At 44.6% G+C, this 23193-nt stretch overlaps 7 protein-coding genes across 7 annotated transcripts in view; 5 read left to right on the top strand and 2 right to left on the bottom strand.

Annotated features, from left to right (window-relative positions):
- LOC126561924 (protein LSM14 homolog B) overlaps positions 1-23193 on the top strand; it is a 204641-nt gene that overhangs the window by 51097 nt on the left and 130351 nt on the right. The gene's annotated exons all lie outside the window — the stretch shown is intronic.
- LOC126562465 (uncharacterized) overlaps positions 1-23193 on the top strand; it is a 136980-nt gene that overhangs the window by 73892 nt on the left and 39895 nt on the right. The gene's annotated exons all lie outside the window — the stretch shown is intronic.
- Positions 133-1410, top strand: LOC126561138 (zinc finger protein 570-like). The gene has a single exon (XM_050217082.1). The coding sequence runs from the start codon at positions 133-135 to the stop codon at positions 1408-1410; it is 1278 nt and encodes a 425-aa protein (XP_050073039.1).
- Positions 1773-3108, top strand: LOC126561136 (transcription factor grauzone-like). Its single transcript, XM_050217081.1, has 3 exons — positions 1773-1922; positions 1997-2957; positions 3053-3108. Exons 1-3 carry the CDS (start codon positions 1773-1775, stop codon positions 3106-3108), a joined length of 1167 nt encoding a protein of 388 aa, XP_050073038.1.
- LOC126563650 (transcription factor grauzone-like) lies at positions 6065-7613 on the top strand. Its single transcript, XM_050220295.1, has 2 exons — positions 6065-6194; positions 6268-7613. Exons 1-2 carry the CDS (start codon positions 6087-6089, stop codon positions 7609-7611), a joined length of 1452 nt encoding a protein of 483 aa, XP_050076252.1. The 5' UTR covers positions 6065-6086; the 3' UTR covers positions 7612-7613.
- Positions 7980-9693, bottom strand: LOC126562551 (transcription factor grauzone-like). Its single transcript, XM_050219096.1, has 2 exons — positions 9574-9693; positions 7980-9485 (listed from the first exon to the last, which is right to left on the bottom strand). Exons 1-2 carry the CDS (start codon positions 9682-9684, stop codon positions 7980-7982), a joined length of 1617 nt encoding a protein of 538 aa, XP_050075053.1. The 5' UTR covers positions 9685-9693.
- LOC126562948 (39S ribosomal protein L50, mitochondrial) lies at positions 9994-10985 on the bottom strand. Its single transcript, XM_050219553.1, has 4 exons — positions 10917-10985; positions 10590-10771; positions 10327-10526; positions 9994-10229 (listed from the first exon to the last, which is right to left on the bottom strand). The coding sequence occupies exons 1-4, from the start codon at positions 10983-10985 to the stop codon at positions 9994-9996; spliced, it is 687 nt and encodes a 228-aa protein (XP_050075510.1).

Below are 23193 nucleotides of genomic sequence, written 5' to 3'. Positions count from 1 at the left end.
TTGTTTTGCTTCCCAAACTTACCATTCGTGAAGATCGCGTACGATGTGCAGCTTCCAGAATGTGTGTGCGATAAATGCAGAGGGACGGTCGCAAACATTAATTCATACTGCCAGCAGGTACGACATAACCAGATGCAGCTGATCGAACAAACGAAGGGAAGTTCCCTCCAACCAATGGAAAATGTGAACCTTAAGTCACTGTACGAAGCAAAACACTGCAGAACGAAACAAGCAGAAGAATGGTCATCTAAAGGCGATCCAGAAGATGGGCAAGTTGAAGCAAATAGTGCAGCGTGTTCGGAAATCGACTCATCAGTAGGAAAAGGTGTGGATAGCACACTTGAAGAAGAGAAAGAGCTTGATAAATCCTGGCGAATGAGTAGTAGAGTAGTAAAAGACACACATATCGTAAGTAAAAAGAATGCAAAGCAGGACAGCTTGAAACGGGAATTACAGGAGAAGCAGCAGGAAAACGATCAGCTGATAAAAGATTTCTTTAACCTGGAGTGTGAGATTTGTTCCACACCGCTGGAAAACTTTGTAAAGCTGCTAGATCACTACCGGCAGGTGCACAACACGCAAGGATATGTACGGTGCTGCGGTAAGCAGTTCTTTCGTCGCTACATACTGGTCGACCATATTGCAGCTCATCGGGGTTCTACGCGGTGTGAAATTTGCCTGAAAACGTACAAATCCAAACGCTATCTATTGCTACACATTGCCAAAAGCCACAGCAGCGAGGCGGATCGACCATTCAAATGTGCCAAGTGTCACCTTTCTTATCCCAAGCAGTATCTGCTGCGGGCACACGAACTGCTTCACGTACAGCAACAGTGCCACATTTGCAACAAGGTGCTCTCAAACAATCAGTCGCTTAAGGTGCACATCGCTCAGATGCATAGCGACGATGGCAACCACATCTGTGACACGTGTGGCAAGGTATTTCGCACCAAACCGGCCATGGAACGGCACCTAAATGAACACCGGGGGTTGGATTTGGTGCAGCGGCTCCAGTGCGAGCACTGCAAGAAGTGGTTCAGCGGAAAGTACAATCTGAACAAGCACATACGCTTTCTACATCTGCAGGATGGGAAGGTGTTTCCGTGCGACGTTTGCCAGCACGTTAGTCCGAACAGTCGAGCATTGGCGAACCACAAGCAGCGGATACACGTGGGGGAACGGTTTGCGTGTGAGTACTGCGGGAAGCGGTTCAAGCGAAGGCCCAATTTGCGCGAGCACGTTGCAACGCACACGAACGTTCCACTGTATACGTGTGAAATTTGCCAAAATCGTACATTCAATTCGAAGGCGAACTACTTTACGCACCGGAAAAACAAACATCCTCAGGAATGGGAAGCGCGTATACGCTTGCGAACGGAACAGTTGATGAATAATACAGTAAACCAGTAGCGAGTACGGCAGTAACGGCCGGGTTTGATTGTTTGCTTTTAAAACCTAGAGCAAAATAAACGGGTTTATCGTATGAACCAAGATGTCGTCACCTTTTTTTTATTTCGCTTAGAATTTATGTACTCCATAACTGCATAGATGTAGTATACCAAATTTCATGGATAATATTAGATTTTTCTCAATCTTTCAAGTTTCGATATAATTTGTGCAACTCCTACTCGACTGTGCGTTCTGCTTGCAAAAAAATCGTCGGTCACTGTATGCAGTTTGACAGCTCCGTTTGACGTTAGAAGTCGCGTCTGCAAGGATTGCTTGTGTACAAGCGAAGCAACAACAGTAAAAAACAACAAGCTCAGTTCGCAATGTTCAAGACGGAGCCTGAAAAATCGTCGGATATCGACGAAACGAAACGAAAGTGTCGCCTGTGTTTGCAGCGCTTCGATTATGGTCGCGGAACACCGATCACAGACGATGAGTTTAGTACCAAGCTGGAAAAGGTGTTCGATTTCCCGGTACGTTTAGTACTCGAGTGCGACACAGCTCCTGACACAGCACACGCTCACTAACGAACTCCTTTTTCTTGCAGATACTAACAGAAGAGTTGCTGCCCGATATGGCCTGCCCTGAATGCCGTACGATTGTGTCCGACTTCCACTGCTATGCTGCGCGGGTGCAATCGAACCAGGAGCAGTTAAAGTTCGCTTGCAAGGAACCGAAATATCAACCATTTGAAGAGGTGAAAGTTGAAGCACTGGACGAGGAAGCTATTTATGATGTGGAATTTGAAAATACGCACGAAAGGCACGAACCGGAAGTTAATATTATCGTCACACGTAAGCCCACCAAGCGCAGGCAGAAAGAACAACAGCAATCTGCGGACGACTCTAGTGAGGATGCGTTTGAGGAAAACATGGAGGACGAAAACAATGATGATGAAGATTTTGTACCGAAAGTTGATCCCAAAGATGGTACGCTGAAGCGTCCCCGTCGACCCCGAATAGTAAAGTACAAACAATCGCCAAAGAAAAAGGAGCGTACGTTGAAGGTGGAAAAACAATCTTCCCCCGACAAACTGGAACCGGAGGAGCAGCAAGCACGACACACGGAGGATGATAGGCGGATGAGGGAGTTTTTCAAGTTCGAGTGTGAAATCTGTTCGGAGCCGTTGGAGAACTTTTCCCATCTGCAGGTGCACTACAGAAAGGAGCACGGTATCAAGGGGTACATAAGGTGCTGTGAGAAGCAGTTCTATCGCCGGTTTCAACTGCTGGACCATATTGCTGCACACCAGGGTACGATCAAGTGCGAGATTTGTCAGAAAAGTTACAAAAGCAGTCGCTACCTGGCACTGCATATGATGAAAAGTCACAGCCGGGAGGAGGACCGACCGTACAAGTGCGACAAGTGCCATCAATCGTTCCACAAGGAGCATCTACTGAAAGCGCACCAGGCGAACCATCTGTCGGAAAAGTGCCCGATCTGTGACAAGGTCGTCTCGTCCAAGTACGCACTCAAGACGCACGTTACGCACATGCACGGTAGCGACAGTAATCAAATCTGTGACGTGTGCGGCAAGGAATTTCGCACGAAGCTGGCGATGGAGCGACACATTAACGAACATATGGGGCTGGAGGTGGTGCAGAAGGTGCAGTGCAATGTGTGCCAACGGTGGTTCCACGGGAAGTACAATCTGCGTAAGCATGTTCGCTTTATGCACAACGAGCAGGGTCAGGTGTTTCGGTGCGATCTGTGTTCGCACGAAAGTCCCAACAGTCGGGCACTGTTGGATCACAAGAAGCGGGTGCACGTGGTGGAGCGGTTCGAGTGTGAGCTGTGTGGTAAGCGGTTCAAGCGGAAACTATACCTGCGGGAACATATTGCTTCCCACACGGGGAAACCGTTGTACGAGTGTGGTATTTGTGATGCTAAGTTTAACTCGAATGCGAACTGCTACAACCACCGTAAGATAAAACATCCGGAAGAGTATCAGGCACGCCGGCAGGCATTTTTGGACGCTCAGCGGCGGGCACCAGACAGTGAGATGAAGAAAGAGGAAGCGTGTTAGTGCCTAGCCTAGAATGGGGTGCTAAGCTCTTTTTCTTTGTTGAAATCGATCGACAAGACCCGCAGACAGGCTTTGGTCATTCGATGGTTATGTACAATAAACATCCCTTATTTTATGTATTTTTACTTATCATTATATTATTGGTGTATTTGAAGTTTTTTAAAGATGCGATCCGATGTGCACTAACCCTATTCCAGGCAAACGGGTAGCCAGCTGGAGGCTTAGAACTTTCTTACGTGTAATTTAATTGTGGTGCTGTATTCTAAAGAAATTTACATTAACTTTTTTTGTTCTACTAAATTAAATATGTTGCCTACATTCGAAGTAATTTCCAAGGTATGTAAAATTGTCCAGCACTGTCGATGTTGTTAATGTTGATATTGAATGTTTGACAGGCAGCAACCATCATCAATTGGTGGTTTTGTCTGGGTGCATTTGCAACGAACCAAGCGAGGAGCAAACAATTTTGCTACACTATCTTAACATATTGCCCCAAGAAACTATCTCGTCTGTTGTGACACACACCGAGCTAACCTTATGGATTGCTTGTAGACGGTCCTAAAACCTGGATTCGTTAAACAGACGAGATAAAAAAAAATGGATGAAAAGTGTCGCTTGTGTCTGGAGGAAGTGCAGCGTGCAGTAGCCATAGCAATAACGGACGATTCTTTTCGGCATAAGATGAAAAAAGTGTTTTTATTTGCGGTAAACAACCACGTGCCCGGCTTCTTGAACAGTGCGAAGAGATTGCTTTAGAAACTAAATTTTTTATTTGGTTTCTACAGATTCCTACTGGAGAGTCACTTCCGGAGCAGGTATGTCAGCAGTGCGAGACGACCGTATCGGACTTCTACACGTTCAGCCGGCAGGTACAAGCAAATCAGCAGCGGTTGAGACTAGTGTCAGCATCAGCAAACACGTCCAAGTCGGCAGAGAACATAAAAGTAGAACCAGATTTGAAGATTGAATTGCTGCAACGGGAACCATCGGAAGAACCGCTCGGTATTGAATGTGTTGTGGTGAAGGAAGAATTCTGTCGAAGTATTTCCCCGGAAGATTCGGATCTTGAATCGGGATGTACTTCTGCTGCTGATGATGATGACGACGACGATGACGATGACGATGACGATGATGTCATCACAACACGACGAAGAGGTCGCAGCCGCAGAACGGTCGATGGCGGGAGGAAAACAAAAAATAGCACGAAAGACCACCAGGCACGGCTGCAGGAGAAGGATGCAAAGATTAAGGAATTCTACACACTCGAGTGTGAAATCTGTTCCATACTGTTGGATAATTTTGTGCAGCTACAGGAGCACTATCAGCTTGTCCATGACACCCGGGGGTACCTGCGATGCTGTAACAAACAGTTTTACCATCGCTACACACTGCTCGATCACATTGCCGTGCACCGGGGCACGATAAGGTGTGAGGTGTGCAACAGAAGCTATAAAACGAAACGTTACCTAAGTTTGCACATGGCCAAAAGCCACGGTACCGAGGAGGAACGACCGTTCAAGTGTAGCAAGTGTGGGCTGTCCTACCCAAAGCAGTACCTATTGCGGTCGCACCAGCTTATGCACGTGCAAGCTGAATGTACGATTTGCAAGAAAGTGCTGTCCAGCAATTATGCGCTCAAGGTGCACGTCACCCAGATGCACAACGACGACAGTAACCATATCTGTGCGACGTGTGGGAAAATGTTCCGCACGAAAGCGGCCATGGATCGACACATCAAGGAACATATGGGACTCGAACCGATCGAACGGATGCAGTGCACGTACTGCCAGAAATGGTTCAACGGGAAGTACAATTTGAACAAGCACGTTCGCTTTCTGCACAACGAGCAGGGTCAGGTGTTCCGGTGTGACGTTTGTCCCCACGAAAGTCCCAACAGTCGCGCGCTAGCGTATCACAAGCAACGGGTACATGTGCTGGAAAAGCACGAATGTGAACACTGTGGCAAGCGGTTCAAGCGTAAGTTGTATCTGCGCGAGCACATTGCGTCCCACACGAACGTTCCGCTGTATACGTGCGAGTACTGTGGCATGAAGTTTAACTCGCACGCGAATCATTTCACGCACCGGAAGAACAAGCATCCGCAAGAATGGGAAGCACACAAGCGGATGAGAATGCTAAAGAAGATGAGTAAAAATTAGTAATAGTGTAAGTATAGTGTCCATGTCGCCAGGTGTGCCAGGCACGTTGGTTGATCCATTTGATTGTAAAGGATACCGTTACGATAAGACAGTTTAAAGTAGGCTTGGATGGGTAATTTTCGAGTAGGGGTCCGCTTTTTAGCCAGCAGCGTAATAAATGGGTTTATTTCATTATTTTTTTTGCTGAACTCGGAATGTAATTTTCGTTCACTGAAAACATCCTGAAATCCTGCAAGTAGATCCTAAATGAAAAATTTCAACACATCGAAGCACTTGAAACATTTCCTTTTTGACAAACAGGATGCATCCTATGGCGATCACATTCGAATCCGAATGTCAACATAAGCAAATAGGAAAAAGTAAACAACAACAAAACGCTGCTGCTTTTGAAAACATCTCAGTTTTCACACAATTTTTTTTTGTGAATTTCTAATCGATCGCCGGCGATCAAAATGCGGGAAAAGTGTCGATTATGTCTCGGCACAGTAAGTGGCCGGAAAGGATGTTCCATAACAGACAACAAAATCAGCTCCATCCTGTGTAAAGTGTTTTATTTTACGGTATGTGCATTTCCTTTCTGTACAGATTATTTCCCAATCAGTGCTAAACCGGGTGTATCTTTATTGCTTCTAGATTTCTCGAACCGAGTCCAATTTGCCCGACAACGTGTGTGCACGGTGTTTGACAAAGATACGCGACTTTCACGATTACAGTGAAGTTGTGCATAGCAATCAAGAAATTCTTCTGCAAAGCAATGTTAAAAGGGAAAATGATGTTACAGACTCTGTGAGTCTGCAACAAGATTCGTCCGAACCCGATAACATCAGTGAGGATCACCCCTTAATAGAGGATCTGGAAGTAACGTTGGACGAAAAAGAAGATTCTCTGACGTTTGAGGATGTGAAAGACACAGTACCAAAGCTTGATTCGTTGGAAGAACCGGAACATCCGAAGCACAACGAGCGAACAGATCTATCATCTGTTCTATCGGACGAACCAATCGAGGATAAACCTAACTCGGACGTGGAGCATCGCGAACTGCATGAGAATGATCGTATAATCAGGGAGTTTTTCACGATGCGCTGTGAGCTGTGTCCGCCCAAGACGGAGCAACAGTTTGATCGATTCTTGGCACTTCAGCTACACTACCGTAAGCAACACCAGTGTCGTGGATTTTTGCGCTGCTGTGGCAAACAACTCTTTCGTCGGTTTCGCGTAATGGAACACATCGCATCACACCGTGGCATGATCCGATGCGAGCTGTGCGACAGAACGTTTAAGAGCAAACGTTACCAATTACAGCATGTGGCCGAGCAGCACGCTGACGAGCAGGAAAGTAAACCATTTCGATGTGAACAATGCGAAAAGACGTTTCACACGAAACGGCAACGGGATGCTCATCGGATTGCACACGAAGTGACCGTATGCAAGCTATGCGGGAAAACGGTCAACATTCGATACCTCAAAAAGCATATCGCACAAATACATGACGCACCGAGCCTTGCGTTCATGTGCGATCTGTGTGGGAAGAATTTTTCCAGCAGCTTGGTGCTGGATCGGCACATCAAGCAGCATCAGGGTATAGATACGATCGAAATAGTTCAGTGTGCGCGCTGTGGCAAAAAGCTACGGGGAAAGTACAATATGCAGAAGCACATGCAGCGAATGCACCTCGAAGTGGATCAGGTGCATCGGTGTGAGGTGTGTGGACATGAGAGCCCGAACAGTATCGCGCTTGTGTATCACAAGAAGCGAGTGCACTCGGGAGATCCGTTTGCGTGCGACCAGTGTGGGAAGCGGTTTAAGCGCAAAATTTATCTTACGGAACACGTTGCGGCACTGCACACGCGGACGCCACTGCACACGTGCGAGTTTTGTGAGGCAACGTTTAATTCGAAGGCAAACTACTACAGTCACCGGAAGTCGCGCCACACGGAAGAGTGGGAAATGTTGCGGGAGGAGAGGGAAAGAAATTAATAGAAGGGTCAGTTGTACGAATTATAAATAAACTCATACTATTGGGAAGTTTGGTGATATTTAGACGCCTTTTATTTTATTTTTTCAATGCTAATAATGTTTCTTTATTCCTTTCGTATTTTTTAGAAAAAAAAAGAAAATGTACATTTACACAGAGGTCATCGCAAAAAACGTAATAATCCACTAATCGCATGACAGTATCTGTCCCCTTTATCGAAGAATGCAAACCATAATTTTGCTATAGAATAACGTTCCAAAGGTCTGATCTGCAAAATCAAACGACACCAAGTAAAGGTAAGAAGTATACGCAACGTAAGGCGTATGGTTACAATAATTTAAAACCCCGAATCCATCCCTGCGCACGGTCGTTAATATTGCGCATTGACCTTCTGTTCGTGATCTTCCTGCCTTGGTTGCTGTTGCTCCTGTTGCTGCTGTAACTGTTGCTTCCGGCGTGCCTCCCATTCGACCGGATGCTTGTTCTTGCGATGTGAATATTTGTTCGCATTCGAATTGAACGTAGCACCACACACTTCGCAAGAGTACAATGGCTTCCGTGTGTGCAGTGCGGCCACGTGCTCCTTCAGATAAAGTTGCCGTTTGAACAGTTTGCCACATTCCTCACACTTGAAACGCTCTTCCACGTGCACACGCTGCTTGTGATTTGTCAACGCCCGACTATTGGGACACTGTTGTGTGCAGATGTCGCACTGGAACGTTTGACCAGCTTCCGTGTGTACCAACTTAACGTGCATCTTGAGCGCACGCTTGCTGTTCAGCCATTTGAGACACTCGTCACACTGCACTTGCTCTGTCACTTCCAGCCCGAGGTGCAGCTTAACATGCCGCTCGAAAGCTTGCCGGCTACGGAACTCACGACCGCAGCTATCGCATATGTGATTTTCCCGATTGCCATGCATGTTAATCATGTGCGTCCGGAGTGAAAGCGAGCTGGCAAGCTCCTTGCCACAGATGGTACATTTCACACGCACGTGGGACACAATGTGCGCCTTCAGATGGCATTCCATTGCGTAAGATTGATGGCACTGGGTGCATTTGTACGGTCGGTCTTCCGCCTGGCCGTGCTTTCGGCTCTTGTGCACCAGCAGATAGCTACGGCTGCTGAAGCTTTTGTTGCAAATTTCGCACCGCACCATACTGGCACCGACGTGGTAGGACAGATGTTCCAGCAATCGGTAGCGGCTATTAAACGTTCGACCGCAGCACTTGATGTAACCCTGTACCTGGTGCTGTTTGTAGTAGTGATTTTTCAGCGCTGTAAAAGATTCCAGCTTTTCCTCGCACAGCTCACATTTCATGTCGTAAAATTCCTGCAAGCGTTTGTTGGTTTCATCTGTCGGTTGCTGCCTTTTCGTGCTGGAGATTTTCTTCTGGCTGGCGGTTCTTTGTAGCGAGTCACTCTTGCGCGGTCGACCTCTGCGCTTTTGACCCAACCGTGTGGCCATCTTTCTGTCCGTGCGTTTGTGCTCTTCATATTCACTGTCGTCCGAATTGATGCTCGGACTGCTTGGAGGAATGTAATCCTCGAGGGCAAACTCCCGTTCGTCGTCGGGCTCGTCGCTATCGAGAGTTTGTTCTTCGTGGCATTTCGTATCATTCTTCTCTTGCTTACAGTTATCGTCTATGCTGGCCGGTTCTTTAACAGGTTCCGCCTCTTCGTAGCGCAGTTCTAGTATATCGTATTCCACTTCCGGCGCAGGTTCTACCTTTACCTCCTCGAAATACTTTTGATGCCGTACGGCCCAAAGCTGATCCTGGTTGTTTTTCACCTGCTCGTGGTAGGTGTGGAATTCAATCACCTTTTCTTCACACTGTACACACACCGAGGAAGGGAATGATTCAATGGATGTGATCTGAAAGCAAGACCATAGCAATAACACACGTTTGGGTTAGGTACCTTGTCCATGGAGCCTCCAGCACACGGGCTCACGGGCAACTTACCGGGAAGGTGAAGAGTGTTTTTAGCTTAACACTAAATTGTTCCTCTGCGATGGAGGCTTTGGTTTTCTGGTCTGCTAGTTGAATCAAACATAATCGACACTTTTCGTCCATTTCTGGTGTCTTTTTATTGTGGCGAACTGTTGTAGCTGCGTTTGTTTGTGATAAAATGTCAACAAATCAATACCAGCATGAATTTGACAGCGGTGCATCGGACCTATACGCAATACAGCAATACGATGCTGTCTCTTCTTTCACTCACACACATATAATTGCGCTGTTTTCCGATGCACTGCATGTGCTTATTCAATTTGGAAAATCAAGAAATAATCGACAATTAACACTTTTACACTAGGACTGGTTTATTTCAACATGTTATTACGCATGATAAAGCCTACGATATATCCGGCAGCGCTCGATTCCCTACGGCCACGATTTCTTTGCCTCATGGCCACGATATTTCTGTTTGTACTTTAACCCGGTCACAACCGTCGAGCTCTTGGGGAAGGCCGATTTACCACCGAACATTGTGTCCGTTTCCGGGTGGAACCGAATGTACTCTTGCTGAATATGCAAGTTTTCCGGCAGTTCAACAGAATTAATCGCATCAAGCGGAAGTCTTGTGTCGATCGGTGTTTGATAAAACACAATTGCATCGTCTGTAAGAAAAAGCGGAACAAAAGGATAACATGGGTTAACAGATATATGGTTCTGTTATCATTTCGCATGCTCTATATCGAACAAAGAAGAGCTTACCGACGGTTTGCAATTCGTGCAGCACCGAATTCGGTACCCAATGGCCGAATGCTTTGCCGCAAGCTGACAGGAAAGAAAACTTTTGTTCCTTCCCACTGAACGGCTGCTTAGGATCATTCAATTTATTATCTTTCGCAATGTTTAGCACCTGTTCGCTGACATTTTCGGGTGGTGTGTAGGGCTTTATTGCACGTAGATATCTGCGAACGGACAGCGTAAGCATTAGTGTTACGTTACTTTTTCCCGCTTGAAGTGGATCTTACCCTCGTGCGGAAAGCGACTGTGCGACCGATTCGAATCGTTTGCCTTCGTACAGCACACTTTGTTCTTCTACTTCCGCGCGCATTGCTGCCGCTTTGGCCTGATTCGCATCGCGATTGGTGATTTCTGGCTTTTTGATGCGTTTGACACGGTTCGAGCTGGCACACCGGAAGCATGTGAGGTCCTGTGGGCATAACAGTATTTTTAAAGTGGTTTCCTTTGTAAAGCATGTCGTATGTAAGCATATGTTGCTTGCATACGAGACACCCGGCTTGGCACGTCACGTAACAGCTGCTGTAATTCCGTGGATTTGAAGGAAACTATCTTACCACAGATTTGTTGGTTAATAGCGCAACCACATTTCGTCCAGCTGCCGTAGAACGGATTATTCCGGCCATGGTGTGTCTGTTTTTGGGCGTAATTTGTTGTACAATCGTAGCTTTGGTGTTTTTACCAGCGACAGCGCTGGATCGCTTGATGGTGGGTTGTCAAAATTGCTGACTGTCAGTTGAAGAATGTCAAATCAGCTGATCAAAACAATAACAAACAATTTAGATGTTCGCAAATTAGATCGCTTTCGGTGGAGCATTTTATTCAAAACGTTGAGAAAAGCACAAGGAACCTCGTGTGAAATCTGTGTTAAAAGTTATTTAATATTTGCTTTACATCGGGTTCTATATCAGGAATGTGCGTGTAAGTAATTGATCCTGCAGAATTTATCTTCAAACACTGTTCCCAAAGTAACGTTTGTTTCTTTTGTTCGTAGCCTTCATCACAGAGGATCGAAGTGCTTGGATACAAGCTAAGGATTGAAATTGAACTGTAGTAATTGTTACAATTAGCACATTATTTGTTGGCAATTGTACCAAGTTGTACTATCAATTCCTAGTATCTTTTGGCAAAGATATACAGATGAAACCAAGAGAATATCCGCACATGCGATTCCGGTAAGTAGAAAAACCAACAGGAAGATCATTGATTTTGCATACGGAAGATATAGTTTTTACAACATTGATAAAACAGATCGAAGTTGATCAATCATTAGCAGGATGAAGTATGAAAAATTAATTATTAGGAAATGACGTGGTCATTGCAATGTAATTTGAGTTGGTAGATGTAGTATGATCGATTTATCAGATCAGATTGCGGATTGCAGATCCTCGTAAAAACTATTTATGGCATAGTGAGCATTCTTGCTGCTTCTCCAATTTGTTATACCAAATATTGAGTTCTATTTTCCCCCATGAGCTGAAAACATCCCCAGGCTGGGAATGTCTGGGGGCCTAATGGTCATCTTTTTCATCTCCGTATTAATGTCACACATGCCAAGGTGATTACCAGACTGAGGGGTTAATTTCCAGTATTTGGTTTGTCAGCTTTTAAGCTTGCGGATTGATGAGTTGTTGTCGATGGACGATGGATTTAGCGCGCTTCATAGTTGACCAATTCAAATCATCCGCGTGAATGTCAGACGGTGATTTGAATGTGATTAAAATGTCCAGTTTGGTATGATAAAGAAGCGGGCAAAAAATATTTTGTTTGTATTTTGAAGCTGCGGAATAAATGAAGTTTGAAAAGAGGCATAACGTTTTATTTGTCCAACGTGAATCATTCCACTCGAACACGGTATCTGTTCGAGGTGTTGCAAGCCGGTAAATAATTGCCATCTTTATTTGAACGTTTTCGTCCGCTGAAATTCGATGAAATCCGAATTCGGAATCACAGCAATGAATGGCGGTAGCAGTTGTGTCGTGACCTCTCACACCCAACCCAATACGATGGACCGTTTTTCTTGTCTACACGCATACGCACTCTGCAATCGCAATCTATCATCGTGTAACCGTGCTAGACGTGCGTTGGCCTTCTGTTAGTTGAGCGCATCTTGATCCTCTTGAAATCAGACCCACACACACACACACACGCGCGTGCAGATACTTCTTCACGCTCCGGGCAGTTTAGAGACGGAAAAGTGCCACCATCGTTGCTCTGTGGATGTGGTCGCTTTCCATCCCAAACCCCCCAAACGCTCTCTGTGTGTGGGGCAGGTGTTTGTCGTTCGGAGCAGGTTTGCTAATCATCAACCTTTGCACGTGTGGTTGTGATGGTTGCCGATAGCAGCACCAAACTTAACATCATTAGATGTGTCTTCAGCCACCGCTTCTGCACGATCAAGTTGGGTGGCTCGTGGTGTCGTCGGAAACTGGTCGAACAAACCGCAATATTTGTTTTCCTTGAGCCAAATCAACTCTTGCCCATACCGCATACACCAGCTGCAGTTATGGCGGTGGAAATGCGTACGAACGTTGCACGCAGGGTTCGGTTGATTTGCCGAGAGGTTCGGATGTATTGTTTTGCGTCGAATGTGGGATTTGGGACCATTTTTAATGCCGCATGCGTGTCAGCATCGGGCCGGGTACGTAAATGTTACACTCGAACCTGATTTGCTATGAAGCAAAGCATGGCCATGAATATCTCGACATTGGTGTTTAAGGATGGTCGATTGATAAGATCTTGAATTTTAAATTAATGATCATAATTACAGCGTAGATAAATTCTAGTTTCTACCAATGATTTAGCTTAACTTTAATAACTTTTAAGGAGCTGAAACAATGCAAGCAAACTAATTATGACTGACAAAATATTCTCTAGGATCACAGCACTGTGTATCGTTACCAGATGTCTAGGCCACAAATATTTGGGCAACTTTATTATGGATCTTCTTTCTAGTATTGGAATTAATGTTAGGGATTTTTCCATTGGACGTACTATGTCGTAATAGCATCATTGGGAAATGTTCAAATAATGCCCAAAAAACTCTCCTCACATCAATGAAAATGTTGGAGAACCTCAACCAATATCGACCATTCCAGGTCGTTCTATTCGCACCTACCGAATGGGGTGGATACGGTACCACACGCTGCAAGTGCGTGCAAGGCGACTTTCGAACGCATCGCGCCAATCGTTTGGATCCGTCTCTCCTTTGGACAAGTCGGACTGACTCAGACCCGCAACCAACTGGGGCAATATCATGGTGGGGAAGAGAGGCTAATTTTAAAACCAATTCCAGCGAGCCGCACCAGCTTCCCCACTCCTGGTCCCAATCTGGCCGGTTTTTTTTTTGGTGTGTTGGTATGGATCGGTCGATCGGTCGCGTACGAGGGGGTTTATGCTAGCCGACCCAACCAACTTGTGGCTTGTGCATGCGTTTCATAACCAACGCCAGTTGACGACGACGACGATCACGTTTCGGGTTTTGCGTTCGCGCGCGCGCACACGTTCCGTACGAATTTTGCCGTTCGTCGCTTGACGGGGCGTTCAGTTTTCCAGCAGCGCTCGATGTGTGAGCACAGGCCCGTGAGACTTGCTTTCGCGATCGGTGCACCCCATCCCGTCTTTCGCTAGTGTGCTTTGCTAACCGTTAGTGTGAGTGCCTTTCTTGCGTGTGTCGCTGTCTTTGTGTGTTTGTGTATTTCACCCCTCTGGGGATTTCTGCATTTGATTTTCTAAAGCTTTTCTTCAGGACTGCTATGAGGACGTTGGGGTTGGTTTGCTTCTCCTCTCGCATCCAAAAGTGCCCGAAAAACAATTGATTTGTGTGATGGAAAGTAAAAATAACACCCAAATTCGCTGCGCTCCGGGAACGCTGAGCCAATGTGAACGATCGAGCTAATCGATCGGTTGATCGTGCACAGGGGCGATCATAAATTTTTAGTTGTGCGGTCATATAATGTGCGCAAGGTTCGACGTTCGATCAACCCGTTTATTGTTTCTTTATTTTGGTCTTGGTGTCGAGAAAAATACAATCTATCCATCCAAATATTACCCTTTCTTATGGGCAAAAGACGGCGTGCATTTTTCTGTTTGTCTTTGTGTGTGTGTGTTGGTGTATGTGTGCTGTGTTGTTGATTTGCTTCATTTTTGGATCGTTTCTTTTGATCATGGTGCGGTTTTCAACCGGCGGCGGTGAGGCAACACTTTTCCTTCCGGTTCACGAAATTTCCGGGGTGAATAGTCTGGCGCTTCCGATGCTCCGTCAATCGATCGATGTTTTTGTGTGTGTATGTGTGCTTTGTAGTGTGACAGAGTGGCATAGTGTAGTGCATTTTTACTCTTCCGACTAAAACAAAGATCGTGCCTAGTTGATGTGATTGACAGTGAATTCGGAACAATTGTTGGAGATTTTTTTTTTGTTCGGAAAAGCGCCCATCTTGTGTACGTGTGCGCCAACGCTGTAGCTCGATCGAGTGCAACACGGGCCTGCAGACTCAATGACAGGTAAACGAAACGTTTCGTAAATAATTATGTGCACGCTTATATGCAATTGCTTCGAATGGATGCAACTTTCTGTGCAGCTAGCCATTTCCACCCATGCACACAGAGTGCAGCAAAACACTTGGCCAGAGAGATTAGACTACTGGTGGCATGCAGAGGAAAAAGAAAATCAGCCAAGAGAAATTAGTTTTGTTTTTCAACCCAATCGAGTGTATCATTGGTTGGCGATTTTCTTGTTCGCGACTCACAGCTAAACAATTTGCCTAGCCTTTGATCGGTTGCAAGCCTGTTTTTGGGACTAGTGTTTGATGGAAAGCCGAGTTCCGGTTTTTGGGAAAATGTAGATAAACGCTGATATGTTTTTTTTTTGTGTCGACTATACGTGCTTGGTAAGAATAATTTAGAAAATCTCATGTCAAATAACGCTGGAGAACGATCTTTTGAAGAGCCTCTTGCCTTAGATTTATTGATGAATTTGATAAAACTAATAAAGATTGATAAAGCATTTATCAACACTATATGTTGATACGAAAAAGGGCTAGTCGAAAGCATATTTATCTAATGAGGTTAGTACTTTATGTTTGACTATTTTTATTAACTAATGTCTGAAATTTGTTAACGTTTTAATGTTTAATGGTATTGATGAATGTTGCAGAAAATCATGTACCTGGATTTTCGGATAATTTCACAAGATTTGCTATCGTCTGAAAACATTATCCGTAATGTGTTGGAATTATGTTTGCAACATACTGCTGTGACGGATAGTGCTATAAAAGGATATTACTTTAACAGCTTCATGTCTAAGAAAACATATAGAAGATTTCTTCCCCGTTACTTCACGAGGACTGTCATTACAATTGGCCAATGTTTGCCAATCGTAGATCGTATACAGTTGCCATCTTCCAGCACCAATCTGTCCAGTATTACCGTACCATTTGCGTACGTGTGGTTGTGTTTTTGTCTCATTTTCTTTGTTTCTCACAGCAGCATAATAAGTACGATGCTTTGCAAAAGTTGACGAAGGAGAAAAACAAAACCCACAACTTCAATTGTTGGCAAAACAGTAAATTTGAATCACAAATGAGGGTAAATTCAAATTCGCTTCGTACACGAGAGTGACGACCACCGAACATCCGTACAATTGAGATAAAAACAATCAAGATACGCGATCTTCCGATGCTCCACAAGCACAACATTAGCAGGAGGGTTTTTTCATGAACCGTGAACGGAACGTGAAACCAGTTTTGTAAGGCATACAACCATTGAATTATCAACCGTTCTGAAAACATCTCTGTGTGTGAAGGTTCTACCATGGGGATGCTATCACTTTTGCATTTACATTGATTCATCTTCCCGTTTTGCGTGACTGGCGCTCAGGCAATATTTGAAATTCTAATGAACATCTACCATCCGTCTGCAAATAGAGGGCAGAAGTAGAAGACGGGCTAGCTGGCTTAAGCTGAAACGAGTGCGGATGGAAGATGTCTTGGCGGAATGGCTCCATTAGAAAAGTGAGGCGGTTGTGATTATTGAATCGTTTTCCGAAGCTTCAGAATGGCCGGTTTGAATGGATGTTGGGGCAATAAAGATCGTTCCAACCGGTTCTTTCAGCGGGGCGAAAGGATACCGATACCGAAAGTGAAGTTATCTATTTTATTTCGTTTATTATGCAAAGCAATCCACCACTCACAACCTTCTCCATCGCTTCTTTCGCTTATCGCTGCGGTCAGATCTTGGCCGGTGGTCATGGTGGACGGATTAGAATGTTCGATCGTAGGGAGCCGATTTGTGTACCGGATGAGTTTGTTAATCTGGTGGTGATTTATGTTCAGCGCTTTGAAACCTTCGCTATCTATCTGTCCGTCTGCTATCACACGATGATGCCAGACGACAGACAGTAATACATATGAAACACATTTTGCGCGTCCTTGGTGTGGCACTGGGAGGTGCGATGCTTGACATTTGGCGTTCGTGCTGTTGATGGTATTTATAAGGTTGTGTTTCATCAACGCATCGTCGCGTTTCAGGTCAACCTTTCACCTTTTCCTGGTGAGGACACGGCGACCCATTCGTTTGGTGGGGTTTTCCTTCGCCAACCGCCACCGTTTGGGCATTCTAGTGAATGTCAACAGGTGATCAACGAGAGATCAAGGAGACAGATGAATCGGCATCATTAGCACCGCGATGCGTAAGCATCATCCGCACGTTTCAATCTCATTAGAGCACCATTATGGATGATCTTTTAATTCGTTAGTGGAAAAAGGATAACCAAAAAGGTATTAAAGCGGCATTAATTTATAGGAACTGTGAATTTTTTCTTGTGTTATCGACTGATCGATATTGGTCTTAGTGGAGAATAGAATAAATTTAGAATAGAATAGAATAGAATAAATATATAAATTTTCTTTAAAAGAATCAATAATTGTCAACGACTAAAAAAAACAACAACAGAAGATGTGATTAGCAATACGTATTAAGCCGGTCATATTGAATAAAAATGTGTCATTAGATAAAAAGAAGATGTTTTTTTTATGAGAAAACAAGACCCTTCTTGGACAGAAAGATGTATTATCCATATTTAAAATCCTAAAAGCAACAGCTTAAAACCAAATGTAACAAATCTGTTCGCTGTTTTCATCCTCACATTGGGATATAATTTATATTTAAAATTTTCGTAACGTCGCTTGCACGTTCCGTCCCACTGATGATCTTTCTCACGCGTGCTAATCGCTAACTAGCTCGCAAAACTAACCACCATCACTGTACGCTGACGTGCAACTAGAAAGAGCGATCAAATATGACCCGAATCCGTCACTCATCGAGGAAAAGGCAGGAGCTCGGGTAAAGGACAACTGGCCGTAAGATGAGAAAAAACACGTAATTAATCTCGCGAAACAAACAAACCGTTTCCAGCCCGTGGTGAAGCGCGATCATAAACCGCATAAACAGCAACATGCACCGGACTTGATCCTCCGGGTGCGACCACAAACGATAACCATCACGTGGGGAGCTTAATTGCAAACTAATCTCGCTTCATCACCACCACAGGCTGGCTGGCTGGCTGGCTGGCGAGCTGGCTGCATTAATCTCATGTGGCAGGATTTAACGAAATGCACATTTCACTCTGCAACTGCAACCAGACGTCACGAGGCACGATGCGCTTTCGAACGTGCCGTGGGTTGGCGGTGGTGAAATGTAAATAAAATAAGATCGGTCCCAGTCCCAGTGCGGGGCTCATAAAGTGAAGCAAACCGATCGTCGTTTGCATGCGTTTGATTAGTATCTGTGTTGGTATGGATGTTACTTTTTAATGTGGTGCAACTACGTACAACACACCTGTCGAAACGGAGCCTACAAACCAGTTGTGGCTCTCGAAGCCCATTAAATTCACTTTCCACGCGATCCGCGATCGTGTCAGAAATTTGGTTGTACGATCAGAAACACTTTACACGGGCGTGTATGTGTGCATTGTTGGAACGCCACTGTATGTGTGTGTTGATGTGTGATTTTTGTAGCTACTTTCATCGCTCACTCAATAATTCAGTCTTCAGCAGCAGTGCCAACCCTTCTTCTCTCGTGTATCTATTGGTATGCTGCACATCGGCAACATACCAACAACGGATCCATTCGTATCATCGGTCGCTCTTGTCAGCCGACCTACCTCTAACCCCTCCACCTCCCACAGAGGACCGGACCGGAAATACAAGTTACGCGGAACGAAACCGCATCTTGGCTACAAAAAAACCTGCAGCCTTTTTAGCAAATCTCACCATGGGTGAGTGGTTTAGCAGACTGGCTGGACGGATGACCGCGGAGACCTTCCCGTGTTGGTCGCTGGACGTTCGGTGCATGCGGGAATATTAATAACAATTTGTTACAAGTTATTGATTAGTTACGCGCAGTTGCAGGCAACGCTTGTTGCGGTTGAACAGGGAGATAAATGCATTAATCTTGCGGCGTTTGCTGGTGGCTGTGGCGTTCAGCCTTGACGTACATCTTCGTGTGGCAGGTGACGAGTACGCAAGGCACTGATTATGCAGGATGGTTTTGTGTGATTATGTTGCGATAGAAAGTAGCATTATTGCCTCTTAGCGCGTGAAACTTATGCACTTAGGTTTTGTTGATTTTCTGAAGGTATTTTTCTTGTAATTATTTTCTTTTTTTGTGGCTGTTTTCGAATTTTTATTAAATCGATTTAATAATTTTTTTTCAATTTTTGATTTCCATGTTGATTTGATCCTTCTTTTTTAAACGACCTGCTGGTCACACCGGCCATCGAATGGCTAACAAGACTTCTTAGTACTATGTACTGTCGTATGTAACCGTGGCACCCTTTATCTATATTCCTTTTGTCCTTTTTCTATCATGACTAGAAGAAATTTCTCTTTAAGGAAGCAATTTAATCGATAAAATGTTTTATCTGTTATTACTGGTTATTTAATTTGTTTTTGGCTAGATTGCTAGTTTGCGTCATTCGTTTCTCTTTGTTTCCTAATTGTTCAATAAAAAAACATACAATTAATTCCAATGTCTACATTTTCTTTTCCACCCACAGGTTCGTATAATAATGCAACAGCAATGCAACATGGCATAAATGTTACCGAAAGCTCCAGACAGTGCGTTCGTCTGTCTGTTTAAATGCGTGCATACGCGACGAACTCGCGTATTGAACGTACACGCAAAACACAGGCGCTGGCTGGCGATGCAGTTGTGTGACATGGACCGATAGTTTGTGCCTGTCACCGGGGACAGTGTACACAGTTCGGGGAAAATCAATACAACCAATTGCCTCCCACCATCACCAACACGACGCTTTGCAGACGACTTACCGCGAAGGTGCTGTAAGCAGGGAGCCAAACGGCGAAAAGCAGTACAGTCTATATTGTTAAAGAATCGATTATATCATCCAGTCCGGGAGACCTCCGTAATCCCCAGTTTAACCCGTACAGTGTGGCGGCCTAGGGTCGTCCACTGGGCACTGGACTCCACATACCTTTCGGACGGTCCAGTTTCCAGAGCGCAAGATTGTTTTGTTCGCGCTGTACCACCTTTCTCTAGCCGTTTCCCTCCGATCGTACCCCGGTGCCCGGACGCTTTCCTTCTTATGCTGCGAGCATCGCACATAACACAACCGGCGATCGGTGGTTCGGGCTGTCTGTTACAGGTCTGGGCGACGAAACAGCACCGTAGCTAAATCTCTTCACCGAGTGTGGTTTGTTTGCGGGCGATAGGGTCACCAGCACCAGATCGAGCGCAATGAAAATGCAAAGTAACAACCGCATAATAAGCGCAACGGAGCGCTCCCGTACCCCATAGGTCTGGTGGTCAAAATATGGTCCAGAAGCAGTAGGCGATCGATGCTTTCTCGCACTCTCTCTCTTCTCATCGGATTCGATCGTAAGCAGGCGCAAAACGAAACAGCACGAAGACAACCTTGCGCGATCGGGCAATGATCAGTCAGGATCTGTTTGATCATTGGTGAAAAAACAACGTAAAGGGGAGAAAAAGCCGGGATTCGATCGATCTCGCTTGCTCGGTAGCGAATCTAGTGCAGGCGAATTTTATTATGCAATAATATGGCTTATTAAAAGAGATCATAAATCGGAGTTTAACCGTGGATGCGAAAGGCAAAGCGGAAAGGTTGAGATGAAAACGCTCTCTCAGCATTGCTAAGTATGCCCAGTGGACAGGGCAGAGAAATTGTTTTGCTGATCATTAAGCGACAAGCTTACAAACTGGAATGAAAAATTGTGCAATTGTGCGCATATCGCAACTTATTATCGCAGTTGTTCAGATTTTGGGATTGTGATTGAAACAGCGACAAAACCCTGGTCAGAATGAATCCGTACGATCGATTGCGCGCGGTTGGCCGGCATTTGGGGGCAATACTTTGGATATATTTAAGATTTATAGTGCTTTCGGTTATTATATTCTATCTGGTGCGATGGTATATCCGGGAGTACGATGATAATGATGGTGAGGACGCGATACAAAACGATACCGCGAAAGCTAGTAGTGGAAAGGATGAGCTTTAGGAGATACAAGTGGGTCAGAAACAGATCTTCCATCTCAACCACAACACAAACAGTGAGTTTTCCGATTTTCTCAACAATTTTGCAACAGCGACTCTTAGCTTTGTCCTTGAACGACATTCCATGGCGAGCGATCTGAATGAAGCAAGAATTTTAACAAATGTTGACAAACGACATAATGGTAGCCATTATGTGTTACCGATGGCAATCAATAATTAGCTTCCCACTCGCTTAGGTTGTTGCTGTTTAGACCGAAATGTGCTTAGAAAAATCGATTTATTGAATGCTATAAAAATAGGCTAATAACTGCCAGTTCCAGCAGATGCTCGATGAAAAATTGCACAAAAACTAGCTCAAATCTTGAGAAAAAACGCCTTTTCTCACTCCATACTAAGCACACTATCTTGAAGGGTTCCGCGATTGCTCCACAACTGCAAGTGAAAACCCTTATTAAGGTGATCGTCTTCTACTCTTCTTGCGCTGTCTAGAAAGTGCCTGATCCATTCCAAGGTGTTGTGTTTTTCTGTTCGTTTATAAAAAAATGCTTTAAATCGCCGCTCCACTCCATCGCGCGGCTGATGAGTGCTAGCATCTGTAAATCCATCTAATGTAACGGCTTAAAAAATCGCCTTTTAATCGCCCCCGTAGTGTATGTATGTATACGAAGTTAAAAGAAGAAAAAATCTCCCCTACCGGGCCAAACCGAGTTTTACTAACACATTCAGTTGTGGTGCACAAAATGGATCGTTTTTCCAGCCGGCAGGGATAGTTCGCTGGCTGGTTGCATTTGCTGGTCGAAACGGATTGTATTTGTGCAGGCAAGTGAAACATTTGAGCGGGTACGTACGTAGCCCGGCCGGCCGTGAATTTTGAGAAAGTTTATTGAAAAACCGAACCTCCGAAATGCACACGGTATGCTTCCCTTGGTGGGCAAGCACATAATCAGCTTTCGACCAGCGAAGAAAAAAGAAAAACATTACAGCAAACGGAGAGAAAAGTTCGTCACAAAATGTTCCTTTGAAACCAGCCGTTCTTAGATAATCGCCCGAAATGGAACGATCGGACGCACGATCAATATTTGCCGGAAATGTTTTCCTCGAGTGGTAAAGTCAAATACCTGAAAGTCTGAAAGACTCCGGCCCGGCTTCGTGATTGTTCGAGTGCGCGGATTGATTTCACATCGTGCGCGTTTCGGAGGTTTCGGTTTTGGAAAAATGGGTGGGAATTGAGCTGTGAGTGAGTGTTTCGATGCAATCATCCACAACTGTTCACAAGGTTGTAATGCAATTGCTGTCCACTGTGCAATACGAATGCGGCTTAGATTGAGATGTTGCTAAACTAATGGTGAATTGCGTTATTGGGGCGTTGGCTTTTCTTCAAATATCGCGCGCTTTTGTACAATAATCAGGTATAATTGTATTTTGTACACTTTATTTTAAGCTAAAGGTTGTACGATGATGCTGCTTACTAGGTATAAAAAGGAGAGAACATTTATACAAATGTAAAACATAAGCGATAAAATGTAGTAACTTCTTTGAGGAAAATTAGAACGATCATAATAAATATGAAGAATATTATTAGCAGCTAAAAACTCAGTTTGTTTAAGCGTTGCATAATTAGTTAGTTGCGCCATCTACAGGGAATCGTTTGAAGTATCTTTTTCACAACTCATGTTGATGGTAAGCAGATACTTAATTCTGCAGCTAGGTTTCTACCTATTAAAAACCATGTATAATCAAAAAACATTGAATACATAACGAATGATAATGTACTATTTGTAGAAATTTAATTTAAAAAAACTGCACTAATAAACTTTATTCAACACTCATGAAATCCCCGAAATTAGCAAGATAAATTCGGCTCCAATTTGTCAACGATTATACACAAAACAAGATTGATTGGAAAGCGTTTGCAGACCACTGACCAACCTTGATGATTTTTCATTGGAAGAAATTGCTTACGCAATTCTGGCGTGCGAAATGCTTTAAAGGTGGAGGGTACCACTTTCTCAACACATCCAGCGCTAGAAGTGTATTCGCTCACAACGTGTCACCGGGATTGATGTCAAGATGCGGGATTCGTTTGTTTTTAGGCGCGATCGCCCAGGAACGTTAGATTGTGTATCAGTCTTCTCTGCTCTCCATGCACGCACAACTCGTCGGTGCATTATTTCGATCACGTCAACGTCCATTTCGTTTAATGCTTCTTTATGTCATCGCTTCGGTCTAGTGGAAAAAAAGCCCACCTTCCGTTACATATCGTTGGGTGCATTTTAATAAGCTCGTTTCCTAATTTTGTTAAC

Source organism: Anopheles maculipalpis, chromosome 3RL (genome assembly GCF_943734695.1).
Source record: "Anopheles maculipalpis chromosome 3RL, idAnoMacuDA_375_x, whole genome shotgun sequence".
Classification (NCBI taxonomy): Eukaryota; Metazoa; Arthropoda; class Insecta; order Diptera; family Culicidae; genus Anopheles; species Anopheles maculipalpis.
Note: the sequence above shows the minus strand (reverse complement) of the source record. Positions and strands in the feature narration are given on the sequence as shown.

Excerpts from the sequence above, each read along its gene's own strand:
- LOC126561138 (XM_050217082.1), top strand. The coding sequence starts at position 133 with ATGCAGCTGATCGAACAAACGAAGGGAAGTTCCCTCCAACCAATGGAA.
- LOC126561136 (XM_050217081.1), top strand. The coding sequence starts at position 1,773 with ATGTTCAAGACGGAGCCTGAAAAATCGTCGGATATCGACGAAACGAAA. Across the intron at positions 1,923-1,996 it reads AAAAGGTGTTCGATTTCCCG|ATACTAACAGAAGAGTTGCT; the intron begins GTACGTTTAGTA and ends TTTTTCTTGCAG. Across the intron at positions 2,958-3,052 it reads GCACATGCACGGTAGCGACA|AAGGTGCAGTGCAATGTGTG; the intron begins GTAATCAAATCT and ends GAGGTGGTGCAG.
- LOC126563650 (XM_050220295.1), top strand. The coding sequence starts at position 6,087 with ATGCGGGAAAAGTGTCGATTATGTCTCGGCACAGTAAGTGGCCGGAAA. Across the intron at positions 6,195-6,267 it reads GTAAAGTGTTTTATTTTACG|ATTTCTCGAACCGAGTCCAA; the intron begins GTATGTGCATTT and ends TATTGCTTCTAG.
- LOC126562551 (XM_050219096.1), bottom strand. The coding sequence starts at position 9,684 with ATGGACGAAAAGTGTCGATTATGTTTGATTCAACTAGCAGACCAGAAA. Across the intron at positions 9,486-9,573 it reads AAACACTCTTCACCTTCCCG|ATCACATCCATTGAATCATT; the intron begins GTAAGTTGCCCG and ends TCTTGCTTTCAG.
- LOC126562948 (XM_050219553.1), bottom strand. The coding sequence starts at position 10,985 with ATGGCCGGAATAATCCGTTCTACGGCAGCTGGACGAAATGTGGTTGCG. Across the intron at positions 10,772-10,916 it reads TATTAACCAACAAATCTGTG|GACCTCACATGCTTCCGGTG; the intron begins GTAAGATAGTTT and ends TTATGCCCACAG. Across the intron at positions 10,230-10,326 it reads GCACGAATTGCAAACCGTCG|ACGATGCAATTGTGTTTTAT; the intron begins GTAAGCTCTTCT and ends TTTTTCTTACAG.